The 13,705-nt window shown below is 41.6% G+C and overlaps 1 protein-coding gene across 4 annotated transcripts in view; it reads left to right on the top strand.

Moving 5' to 3' along the window:
• LOC107666852 (ral guanine nucleotide dissociation stimulator-like) overlaps positions 1-13,705 on the top strand; it is a 38,368-nt gene that overhangs the window by 19,495 nt on the left and 5,168 nt on the right. For all 4 annotated transcript variants that reach the window (XM_016458350.1, XM_016458349.1, XM_016458351.1 and 1 more), the window contains 9 exons: positions 597-703; positions 865-1,080; positions 1,161-1,264; positions 2,164-2,248; positions 8,385-8,444; positions 10,401-10,487; positions 10,701-10,733; positions 10,818-10,939; positions 11,018-11,107. In XM_016458350.1, coding sequence (XP_016313836.1) covers positions 597-703; positions 865-1,080; positions 1,161-1,264; positions 2,164-2,248; positions 8,385-8,444; positions 10,401-10,487; positions 10,701-10,733; positions 10,818-10,939; positions 11,018-11,107 — 904 coding nt within the window. The remainder of the gene's footprint in view (positions 1-596; positions 704-864; positions 1,081-1,160; positions 1,265-2,163; positions 2,249-8,384; positions 8,445-10,400; positions 10,488-10,700; positions 10,734-10,817; positions 10,940-11,017; positions 11,108-13,705) is intronic.

Genomic DNA, 13,705 nt, shown 5'->3' with positions numbered 1-13,705 from the left:
TCCTATCCTAACAAACCATACATCAATGGAGAGCTTATTTATTCAGCTTCCAGATGATGTATAAATCTCAATTTCAAAAAATCGACACTTATGACTGGTTTTGTGGTCCAGGGTCACAAATATTATTGCAATTTAAAATAACAGCTCTCTGTTTTAATGTATTTTAAAATGTAATTTATTCCTGTGATGCAAAGCTGAATTTTCAGCATCATTACATCAGTGATCCTTCAGAAATCATTCTAATATGCTGATTTGCTGCTCAAGAAACATGTTGAAAACAGTTGTGCTGCATTATATTTTTGTGATAACAGTGATATATTATTTTCAGGATGCTTTGATGAACAGAAGGTTCAAATAAACAGCATTTATTTGAAATAGAAATCTGTTGTATCAATGCAAATTTTGATCAATTTAATGAATCTTTGCTGAATAAGTATTATTTTCTTTAAAAAAAATCCTACTGACCCCACATTTTTTTTCTTTATAAACACATTTTCCTCATAGCAAGCATTAATAGTAAATTCTGGTTCCAGGTTAGATAGACATAGCAGCACTTATTGTCCATTTTTCCATATTGATGTATTGATTTCCTACAGATCCTACCAAAGGTGTGACATCTCCTGATCCCTCGGAGTTTGATGCCACCAGCATCCTGGGGTTTCCATCCAGTGTGATTGCAGAGCAGCTGACCAGGATCGAGACAGTGAGTTTGATCATGCTGCCTTTACATCTGCGGAAAACACCAGAGATTAGTTTGAAACTAAAAGTAAAATGAGTTACAGTTTACCTCACTCTCTAAAGTCTGTGAACATCTCGGACCTGTTGGTAGCATCCTTAAATGAAATGATTTTGTTTTGCCTTAAGGATCTGTTTCTGAAGCTGGTGCCCTATCACTGTCTGGGGTCTCTGTGGTCTCAGAGAGATAAGAAGGGCCGGGAAGGAGCGTGCTGGTCAGTCAGAGCTACTATCAAGCAGTTCAATCGCTTAGCAAACGCTGTCACAGCCTCATGCTTGTGGAACACGGCTCTGAAGAGCCAACAGAGGGCCAGACTGCTGGAGAAATGGATCAGCGTCGCAGAGGTCAGAGCCGTTTCACTGTAAACGATGCCATCCATCAGGATGAAGGACTCACGTGAGCGTGTGGTTTGTTTCCCAAACAGGCCTGCAGAAGCAGGAAGAACTTCTCCTCACTGTACGCCATTCTGTCAGCGCTGCAGAGCAACCCCATCCACAGACTGAGAAAGACCTGGCAGGAAACAGACAGGTCTGGATTTACTTCGAAAACTGCTCGTCGATGCGTTAAAGGAATATCAAGTCAATATTAATTTGTGGTGCAGTACAACTTGCCTTACAGAATTTCCTCCAATATGACAAAAAAATATTTTCATATGTTTTGAATATATTTTTAAAAATGGGTTAAAATATATTGCTAATATATATTTAATGTAATATAAATGAAAATTGACATATTAATAAATATACATCTTTAAATTATTTCATTTATTATTTTTCTTATATTTATAAATTAGTATATTAATCATAGATACAGATATACTTTTAAAATATATTAAAAAAAATAAGACTAATATAGTATGAATGTCAGACGAAATTTGTCTTATATAAATTTATACAGAAAAAAATATATATATACACACACACACACACATATATATATTTAGATCAATTTAATTTATATCATTTCATTTATTATGTTTCTTATATTTACTTTAATATATTTTCAATCTAAATATATTGATATTGTCCAAAATATAATAAATACATTTTGTTTACTAAAATATGCATTTTTGAATTAAATGTTTTTTCTTGCCCCTTTTGAACACTACATTTAAAAAAAAAATTCTAGCATTTGAAGATTTAAACATAATAGATTTTCAATTTTAATATATGTATATTTGAAATATAATTTGGTGAGATTTTTTTTTTTTTTTGCTGTATAAGATTGTAAAAGGATTACAATCCTAATAATAATATTATAAACTTTTATTAATTAATTTTTTGCTTGTTTTTCTGGAATATTCCTCACATTTATATTTCCAATTTGCATTGCAATGCAAAAAATGATGCATAATATATGAAACGGTAACGTCATTTTTAACAACAGCAGTGCAGAATAACCTAAAGTCCTTTCCTCTGCTCCGACAGAGAAGCTGTGAGGAGATACGAGGAACTTTCTGACATCTTCTCAGAGAAAGACAACTACTCCCAGAGCCGCGAGCTACTCAAAGAGGTCAGTCTCACTACGATACAAAGCAGCCAATTCACACGGGCCTTCTCTAATGTTAGTAGAGAGCATGGCAATGCATTGATGGGAAAATATCAGGCCAATCGATTTTCTCTGGCTCTCTGTGTAAAATTCTCATTGGATGTGCTTCATCACTGTAGAGCACTGCATTAATTCAGCACGGCCTAAAGGGAGGAACGAATGACATGAACAGAATGAGTAATATCAGATTCAGTCATGCAAAAACACAGCCTCACACTGTAAACTTGTTATGTAATTTTATTTAGTCATTTATCAGACGCTTTTATCCAAAGCGACTTACAAATGAGGACAACAGAAGCAATCAATTGTAGTATTAAAACAACTAAAAACAGATCCAAAACTAAAAGCTAAAACTTTATAAATACTACTTATACACATTTTAAAAATAAAGAAATTAAATAAAAAATGACAAATGCATACAACAAAATTTCAAAACTTAACATTTAAATGAAAAACAAAAAATAAAGCTAAAAACTATTCAAAATATTAAAGAACAAAAGGTATAAGAGTATGATAATGATTCTAACATAACACTAAGCCAAACACCAAAAAAACAACTACATATATGTGTATGTAAAACCATACACACATACATATATATATACAGTATATACATACACATTTATAAATTCAGTATATATATTATTTCATTTCCCACATAGTAAGAAATGGTTATAAAAACTGAAACAGAAGTGAAACAAGTAGTAGGAAAGAGGAGAAATAAAAAGCGATACTTATTAATTCATTCATTGAATATTAATATTAATTCATTATCTATTGCTGTTCTTTAAGGAACGTCTCGGTTACGTATGGTAACCCTCGTTCCCTGAAGGAGGGAACGGAGACGTCACGTCCCGTCGCCACAGCTCCTGTACCACCGCTGAGCGGCCGGGTCACCGGCTCGGCTCCTCAGCGAAAACCTGAATATGCGCTGCATCTGCTGCCTACTTATACTCACGCTGTGATCAGCGGCAGCTGGATGCAATAATCGCATGCCAATGTGCATTGGCTCGTTTAGTTTACACTCGAAGTAGATTGGTCTCTCTAAGCGAGATCCCAATTCGTCGGTCATCCGACGTGACGTCGAGAGTGACCGACTGAAAGGGAACGTCTCAGTTACGTATGGTAACCCTCGTTCCCTGAAGGAGGGAACGGAGACGTCACGTCCCGTCGCCACAGCTCCTGTACCACCGCTGAGCGGCCGGGTCACCGGCTCGGCTCCTCAGCGAAAACCTGAATATGCGCTGCATCTGCTGCCTACTTATACTCACGCTGTGATCAGCGGCAGCTGGATGCAATAATCGCATGCCAATGTGCATTGGCTCGTTTAGTTTACACTCGAAGTAGATTGGTCTCTCTAAGCGAGATCCCAATTCGTCGGTCATCCGACGTGACGTCGAGAGTGACCGACTGAAAGGGAACGTCTCAGTTACGTATGGTAACCCTCGTTCCCTGAAGGAGGGAACGGAGACGTCACGTCCCGTCGCCACAGCTCCTGTACCACCGCTGAGCGGCCGGGTCACCGGCTCGGCTCCTCAGCGAAAACCTGAATATGCGCTGCATCTGCTGCCTACTTATACTCACGCTGTGATCAGCGGCAGCTGGATGCAATAATCGCATGCCAATGTGCATTGGCTCGTTTAGTTTACACTCGAAGTAGATTGGTCTCTCTAAGCGAGATCCCAATTCGTCGGTCATCCGACGTGACGTCGAGAGTGACCGACTGAAAGGGAACGTCTCAGTTACGTATGGTAACCCTCGTTCCCTGAAGGAGGGAACGGAGACGTCACGTCCCGTCGCCACAGCTCCTGTACCACCGCTGAGCGGCCGGGTCACCGGCTCGGCTCCTCAGCGAAAACCTGAATATGCGCTGCATCTGCTGCCTACTTATACTCACGCTGTGATCAGCGGCAGCTGGATGCAATAATCGCATGCCAATGTGCATTGGCTCGTTTAGTTTACACTCGAAGTAGATTGGTCTCTCTAAGCGAGATCCCAATTCGTCGGTCATCCGACGTGACGTCGAGAGTGACCGACTGAAAGGGAACGTCTCAGTTACGTATGGTAACCCTCGTTCCCTGAAGGAGGGAACGGAGACGTCACGTCCCGTCGCCACAGCTCCTGTACCACCGCTGAGCGGCCGGGTCACCGGCTCGGCTCCTCAGCGAAAACCTGAATATGCGCTGCATCTGCTGCCTACTTATACTCACGCTGTGATCAGCGGCAGCTGGATGCAATAATCGCATGCCAATGTGCATTGGCTCGTTTAGTTTACACTCGAAGTAGATTGGTCTCTCTAAGCGAGATCCCAATTCGTCGGTCATCCGACGTGACGTCGAGAGTGACCGACTGAAAGGGAACGTCTCAGTTACGTATGGTAACCCTCGTTCCCTGAAGGAGGGAACGGAGACGTCACGTCCCGTCGCCACAGCTCCTGTACCACCGCTGAGCGGCCGGGTCACCGGCTCGGCTCCTCAGCGAAAACCTGAATATGCGCTGCATCTGCTGCCTACTTATACTCACGCTGTGATCAGCGGCAGCTGGATGCAATAATCGCATGCCAATGTGCATTGGCTCGTTTAGTTTACACTCGAAGTAGATTGGTCTCTCTAAGCGAGATCCCAATTCGTCGGTCATCCGACGTGACGTCGAGAGTGACCGACTGAAAGGGAACGTCTCAGTTACGTATGGTAACCCTCGTTCCCTGAAGGAGGGAACGGAGACGTCACGTCCCGTCGCCACAGCTCCTGTACCACCGCTGAGCGGCCGGGTCACCGGCTCGGCTCCTCAGCGAAAACCTGAATATGCGCTGCATCTGCTGCCTACTTATACTCACGCTGTGATCAGCGGCAGCTGGATGCAATAATCGCATGCCAATGTGCATTGGCTCGTTTAGTTTACACTCGAAGTAGATTGGTCTCTCTAAGCGAGATCCCAATTCGTCGGTCATCCGACGTGACGTCGAGAGTGACCGACTGAAAGGGAACGTCTCAGTTACGTATGGTAACCCTCGTTCCCTGAAGGAGGGAACGGAGACGTCACGTCCCGTCGCCACAGCTCCTGTACCACCGCTGAGCGGCCGGGTCACCGGCTCGGCTCCTCAGCGAAAACCTGAATATGCGCTGCATCTGCTGCCTACTTATACTCACGCTGTGATCAGCGGCAGCTGGATGCAATAATCGCATGCCAATGTGCATTGGCTCGTTTAGTTTACACTCGAAGTAGATTGGTCTCTCTAAGCGAGATCCCAATTCGTCGGTCATCCGACGTGACGTCGAGAGTGACCGACTGAAAGGGAACGTCTCAGTTACGTATGGTAACCCTCGTTCCCTGAAGGAGGGAACGGAGACGTCACGTCCCGTCGCCACAGCTCCTGTACCACCGCTGAGCGGCCGGGTCACCGGCTCGGCTCCTCAGCGAAAACCTGAATATGCGCTGCATCTGCTGCCTACTTATACTCACGCTGTGATCAGCGGCAGCTGGATGCAATAATCGCATGCCAATGTGCATTGGCTCGTTTAGTTTACACTCGAAGTAGATTGGTCTCTCTAAGCGAGATCCCAATTCGTCGGTCATCCGACGTGACGTCGAGAGTGACCGACTGAAAGGGAACGTCTCAGTTACGTATGGTAACCCTCGTTCCCTGAAGGAGGGAACGGAGACGTCACGTCCCGTCGCCACAGCTCCTGTACCACCGCTGAGCGGCCGGGTCACCGGCTCGGCTCCTCAGCGAAAACCTGAATATGCGCTGCATCTGCTGCCTACTTATACTCACGCTGTGATCAGCGGCAGCTGGATGCAATAATCGCATGCCAATGTGCATTGGCTCGTTTAGTTTACACTCGAAGTAGATTGGTCTCTCTAAGCGAGATCCCAATTCGTCGGTCATCCGACGTGACGTCGAGAGTGACCGACTGAAAGGGAACGTCTCAGTTACGTATGGTAACCCTCGTTCCCTGAAGGAGGGAACGGAGACGTCACGTCCCGTCGCCACAGCTCCTGTACCACCGCTGAGCGGCCGGGTCACCGGCTCGGCTCCTCAGCGAAAACCTGAATATGCGCTGCATCTGCTGCCTACTTATACTCACGCTGTGATCAGCGGCAGCTGGATGCAATAATCGCATGCCAATGTGCATTGGCTCGTTTAGTTTACACTCGAAGTAGATTGGTCTCTCTAAGCGAGATCCCAATTCGTCGGTCATCCGACGTGACGTCGAGAGTGACCGACTGAAAGGGAACGTCTCAGTTACGTATGGTAACCCTCGTTCCCTGAAGGAGGGAACGGAGACGTCACGTCCCGTCGCCACAGCTCCTGTACCACCGCTGAGCGGCCGGGTCACCGGCTCGGCTCCTCAGCGAAAACCTGAATATGCGCTGCATCTGCTGCCTACTTATACTCACGCTGTGATCAGCGGCAGCTGGATGCAATAATCGCATGCCAATGTGCATTGGCTCGTTTAGTTTACACTCGAAGTAGATTGGTCTCTCTAAGCGAGATCCCAATTCGTCGGTCATCCGACGTGACGTCGAGAGTGACCGACTGAAAGGGAACGTCTCAGTTACGTATGGTAACCCTCGTTCCCTGAAGGAGGGAACGGAGACGTCACGTCCCGTCGCCACAGCTCCTGTACCACCGCTGAGCGGCCGGGTCACCGGCTCGGCTCCTCAGCGAAAACCTGAATATGCGCTGCATCTGCTGCCTACTTATACTCACGCTGTGATCAGCGGCAGCTGGATGCAATAATCGCATGCCAATGTGCATTGGCTCGTTTAGTTTACACTCGAAGTAGATTGGTCTCTCTAAGCGAGATCCCAATTCGTCGGTCATCCGACGTGACGTCGAGAGTGACCGACTGAAAGGGAACGTCTCAGTTACGTATGGTAACCCTCGTTCCCTGAAGGAGGGAACGGAGACGTCACGTCCCGTCGCCACAGCTCCTGTACCACCGCTGAGCGGCCGGGTCACCGGCTCGGCTCCTCAGCGAAAACCTGAATATGCGCTGCATCTGCTGCCTACTTATACTCACGCTGTGATCAGCGGCAGCTGGATGCAATAATCGCATGCCAATGTGCATTGGCTCGTTTAGTTTACACTCGAAGTAGATTGGTCTCTCTAAGCGAGATCCCAATTCGTCGGTCATCCGACGTGACGTCGAGAGTGACCGACTGAAAGGGAACGTCTCAGTTACGTATGGTAACCCTCGTTCCCTGAAGGAGGGAACGGAGACGTCACGTCCCGTCGCCACAGCTCCTGTACCACCGCTGAGCGGCCGGGTCACCGGCTCGGCTCCTCAGCGAAAACCTGAATATGCGCTGCATCTGCTGCCTACTTATACTCACGCTGTGATCAGCGGCAGCTGGATGCAATAATCGCATGCCAATGTGCATTGGCTCGTTTAGTTTACACTCGAAGTAGATTGGTCTCTCTAAGCGAGATCCCAATTCGTCGGTCATCCGACGTGACGTCGAGAGTGACCGACTGAAAGGGAACGTCTCAGTTACGTATGGTAACCCTCGTTCCCTGAAGGAGGGAACGGAGACGTCACGTCCCGTCGCCACAGCTCCTGTACCACCGCTGAGCGGCCGGGTCACCGGCTCGGCTCCTCAGCGAAAACCTGAATATGCGCTGCATCTGCTGCCTACTTATACTCACGCTGTGATCAGCGGCAGCTGGATGCAATAATCGCATGCCAATGTGCATTGGCTCGTTTAGTTTACACTCGAAGTAGATTGGTCTCTCTAAGCGAGATCCCAATTCGTCGGTCATCCGACGTGACGTCGAGAGTGACCGACTGAAAGGGAACAGTTCACCCAAAAATTAAAAATCTGTCATTATTTACTCATCCTCTTGTCATTATGCTGTTATTTTTTCTGTGGAACACAAAGAGAGTAATTAAGCTTTAGTGATCATGGTGACCACTATTGTGAAGATCCAAAAAGGACAAAAAAAAACAACAACCATAAAGTCTGAAATCACATTCAGATTCCACATGACAGATTTAAATGCATCATGCAGAAACATTTTGCAAACACAGGAACTGAGCTATTTTCCTTTGAATCGATTTAAGTTTTCTGTAATAAAAGCACTTTAATTTTACAGGAGGGGACTTCCAAATTGTCAAACCTTGACACTAAAATCAACAACAGGAGATTTACAGGGGTAAGCGTCCTTAAATAAATATACAATTAAATATATTATAACATATTCGATTTTATTATATATTAATATAGAAATATAAATATTATTATAAATAATGATAATATATACTACTGTTTAAAAGTTTGGGATCAGTATGATTTGTAATGTTTTTAAAGAAATCTATTATGCTCATCAAGGCTGCTTTTATTTAAAGGGGTCATATTCAGCCAGTGGACAAAACCGAAGCAAGAGCATTTCTTACATGTACTGTTGTGCAAAGTTTTTTTTTCTTTCTTTTTAACAATGTCTTTAATATTTTTCTTGTTTGTGGAAAAAAAAAGAAAAAAAAGAAAGTACACGTGTACTTATTTACTTAATTATTTTATATATCTATCTATTGTTGTTTTGTTTATGTATTATATAATTGTTTATTCATGTAATGGACAATGCTTTGGCAATACTGTGCAAGTCATGCCAATAAAGCTCATTTGAATTTGAAAAAAAATTTGAGAGAGAGAGAGCGAGAGCGCGAGAGAGAGAGAGCGAGAGAGAGCGCGAGAGAGAGAGAGCGAGAGAGAGAGGGGGTCACATCACAAACACACCAGCTTCATCACTGTGTCTGTCACGCGACTCTGTTCCCCTTTCGGGCTCTGTCTTTACATTTATTTTGAAAGATGAAGCTCGCGATTATGGTAAGGGGCATTACATTTCCGACGAGTGCTTGCGGTGTTCGGCCAATCACAATGCACTGGGTCAGCTGGCCAATCAGAGCAGACTGCGCTTGTCGGAAGGAGGGACTTTGTAGAAAACGAAGCGTTTGAGAGAGGCGGGGCATAGAGGACCTACAATAATGTACAGTATTTGAAAAATAATGTGTTTTTTGAACATTAAAGCATGTCAACATATTCTGTTACACCAAATACACAAAATAATGATCTTTAAAAAAGCATCATATGACCCTTTTAAATAAAAATACAGTAAAACAGTCATATTGTGGAAATATTACAATATTACAAAAATTATATTAAAATGTACTATCACTTTTTTCCCATCAATTTAACATATACTTGCTGAATAAAAGTATATATTTAAAAAAAATAAAAGAAAAAAATAGAACAGAAAAAAAAAGAAAAAAACGAACCCTAAATTTTTGAACGGTAGTGTATGTTGTTACAAAAGATTTCTATTTTGAATACATGCTGTTCTTTTCTAACTTTTTTAACTTTTTATTCACTTTTTATTTATTGTTCCTAAAAACAATTTTCAAAGAATACTGAAAAAAAGAATCACAGGTTCCAAAAAAATCAAACAAGCAGCAAAAATGTTTTCCAGCATAATGTAAATCAAAATGATTTCTGAAGGATCGTGTGACACTGAAGACTGGAGTAATGATGCTGAAAATGCAGCTTTGCATCACAGGAATAAATTACATTTTAGAACATATTTAAACAGAAAACAGCTCATTTCAGTTGCAATAATAATAACATTTTATTGTATTTTTGATCAAATAAATGCAGCCTTTGTGAGCATGACAGACTTCTTTCAAAAACATTAAAGAATCCTCCCCCAAACTTGGTAGTATGTGCGTGTATATAAAAAAAAATGTATATACGGCGGGTAAAATAAGTATTGAACACATCACCATTTTTCTCAGTAAATATATTTCTAAAGGTACTGATGACATGAAATTTTCACCAGATGCCGGTAACAACCCATATAATCCATACATACAAAGAAAACAAAACAAATAAGTTCAGAAATCAAGTTCTGTGTGAAAAAGTATTGAACACATGAAGAAAGGGAGCTGCAAAAAGGCATGGAAAGCCAAGACATCAGCAGAAATCTATCAGTAATTAGAAAGTAATCCTGTCCTGAGAAAATGGTGACGTGTTCAATACTTATTTTACCCGCTGTGTTAATGATGTGATGTAGTGTTTATAATCTTTGATGTATCTGAAAGCTGTATTTCTTTTGTAGTCGTGCGCTCAGGGCACTGTGCCGTACCTGGGCATCTTCCTCCGAGATCTCACCATGCTGGACACTGCAGTCAAAGACCGATTAGAGGTGATGTTCAGTTCACAGCCCGCCATGAAACTAAAAAAAAAGGGGGCAATAGACAGTATCAGCACATCCAGCTGTGAAGTATAAAAATAGCAGTGGTTTCACAATGTTTGTCAAAGCTCATCTGACAGAATCAAGATGTGTCAGAACAAAACTCTTAAGTCAGCGTTGCATTGGCAGGGTGTAATGTAAACCAAAATGTAATGTCTCTTACAGAATGGCTTCATCAACTTCGATAAAAGACGACGGGTGAGTTTATGGTGATTATATACTTGATTGTCAATCTTTTAAGTTGTTTAAAAAAATATTAACATCACGTCCTCTTGATTTCAGGAGTTTGAAGTCATTGCTCAAATTCGCCTCCTTCAGTCCTCGTGTAGAAACAGCATTTTCAGAACGGATGAGACGTTTGTTCAGTGGTATCACAGCGTACCTACTCTGCGCGAAGAGGAAAGGTCTGTGACATTTCTGTAACTCATCTCAGATACACACTGATTAACTATATAATAAGATGTCCATGTGCTTTTTAATAGCTACAAGCTGTCCAATCAGATTGAAGCACCGGGCGAGCCGAGTCCTGGCCGTGGCCTGAACCCTACAGTGATCATCACACAGTGCCCAGAGTAAGAACTTCACTGTCCTACATCAACAACCACAAAGCATTTCTTACTGTAGAGTTCAAAATTAGATTGCAAATCAACACGGCGGGTAAAATAAGTATTGAACACATCACCATTTTTCTCAGTAAATATATTTCTAAAGGTACTGATGACATGAAATTTTCACCAGATGCCGGTAACAACCCATATAATCCATACATACAAAGAAAACAAAACAAATAAGTTCAGAAATCAAGTTCTGTGTGAAAAAGTATTGAACACATGAAGAAAGGGAGCTGCAAAAAGGCATGGAAAGCCAAGACATCAGCAGAAATCTATCAGTAATTAGAAAGTAATCCTGTCCTGAGAAAATGGTGACGTGTTCAATACTTATTTTACCCGCTGTGTTAATGATGTGATGTAGTGTTTATAATCTTTGATGTATCTGAAAGCTGTATTTCTTTTGTAGTCGTGCGCTCAGGGCACTGTGCCGTACCTGGGCATCTTCCTCCGAGATCTCACCATGCTGGACACTGCAGTCAAAGACCGATTAGAGGTGATGTTCAGTTCACAGCCCGCCATGAAACTAAAAAAAAAGGGGGCAATAGACAGTATCAGCACATCCAGCTGTGAAGTATAAAAATAGCAGTGGTTTCACAATGTTTGTCAAAGCTCATCTGACAGAATCAAGATGTGTCAGAACAAAACTCTTAAGTCAGCGTTGCATTGGCAGGGTGTAATGTAAACCAAAATGTAATGTCTCTTACAGAATGGCTTCATCAACTTCGATAAAAGACGACGGGTGAGTTTATGGTGATTATATACTTGATTGTCAATCTTTTAAGTTGTTTAAAAAAATATTAACATCACGTCCTCTTGATTTCAGGAGTTTGAAGTCATTGCTCAAATTCGCCTCCTTCAGTCCTCGTGTAGAAACAGCATTTTCAGAACGGATGAGACGTTTGTTCAGTGGTATCACAGCGTACCTACTCTGCGCGAAGAGGAAAGGTCTGTGACATTTCTGTAACTCATCTCAGATACACACTGATTAACTATATAATAAGATGTCCATGTGCTTTTTAATAGCTACAAGCTGTCCAATCAGATTGAAGCACCGGGCGAGCCGAGTCCTGGCCGTGGCCTGAACCCTACAGTGATCATCACACAGTGCCCAGAGTAAGAACTTCACTGTCCTACATCAACAACCACAAAGCATTTCTTACTGTAGAGTTCAAAATTAGATTGCAAATCAACACGAATCAAAATATAGTGCTGCACAGTTGCAACACTGTTGAAAATGATTGCTGTGATTAATTATCACAAATTAAAATTCAACATTAGAATAAGTAATAAGGTGTTTCAACTTAAAGTGTTTGTGCTTGAGTTCAGTTAACTTTAGTTTACTTAAGTTGGATATTTAAATTATCTCAAGAATTTTTAAGCTTTTTTAAAAAATGCAGCAGCATTTTTTACATAGAAGAAAAGAAAATGTTGTATAAAAAGGAGATAAGTTCAAGTTAATTTTTAAATAAATAAACCACAAATGCATCTGTTTTTAATTGTAATATAAAACAAAAATATAATATTAGACAACAACAACAAAAAAAAACAAACACATATTTTAGTTAGTTGCCAAAGACCACATTTCTAATTTTCATTTAGTTTAAGCACTAAAATAGCTAACTGGAAATAATAATCCGAATTAAAAAAAAACTAAAACTGAAATAAAAAAATAAATGAAACCTAAAGTAATATAAAAAAACACATTAACAGTAAAATTGAACTAAAATTAAAACTCAAAGTATAAAACTAAAACCTAATTTACAATATTAATAAAACACAATAGTAGTATATAAATAATACTAAAATAACACTGGTCACAGGACAATTAATATATATATATATATATATATACTGCTGAAAATTTACTTAACCTCATGTCATCCAAGATGTAGATGAGTTTGTTTCTTCGCTAGAACAGATTTAGAGAAATGTTGCATTACATCACTTGCTCACAAATGGATCCTCTAGAGCAGGGGTGGTGAACTCCGGTTCTGGAGAGCCGAATTCAGCTCCAAACCTAATTAAAACTCACCTGCCTGTAGCTTTCTAGTAACCCTTCAGACTTTGATTAGCTTGTTCAGGTGTGTTTGATTAGGGTTGAAGCAAAACTGCAGGGCTGCGGCTCTCCAGGACTGACGTTCGCCACCCCTGCAATAGATATAACCATACTTCCCCAGTTGATTAAATACAATACATTAAGACAGTTGTTTTGTACTACCCTTTCTGAAATGTTATGTTTAAATATGCATATGAGGCATAACAAAATATGCACTAAATTGCATAAATCAGCCAATGATAAAAACCTTTAGAATATCCACCTTTTTCTTGCCGTAAAAATGGGCGTGGCCATTTGTAAATTCTATGGGTCTGACTTCCGGTCTCATCCACATCCAGCTATTTTGTACCTGTACAAAACAGTTCGTTTTGCTGCTTGATATTGAAAATTTGTGCGTCTTACCATATTATTTTAATGTACTGTCTTAATTATGAACACACTGGTTTGTAGTGCAAACAGTTTTACCGTTTACTGCACGTTGTTATTCTTCTCGTTGTTTACCT

This window comes from Sinocyclocheilus anshuiensis, unplaced genomic scaffold, assembly GCF_001515605.1.
Source record: "Sinocyclocheilus anshuiensis isolate Anshui unplaced genomic scaffold, SAMN03320099.WGS_v1.1 scaffold267, whole genome shotgun sequence".
NCBI lineage: Eukaryota > Metazoa > Chordata > Actinopteri > Cypriniformes > Cyprinidae > Sinocyclocheilus > Sinocyclocheilus anshuiensis.
This window is presented reverse-complemented; position numbering and strand designations above follow the sequence as displayed.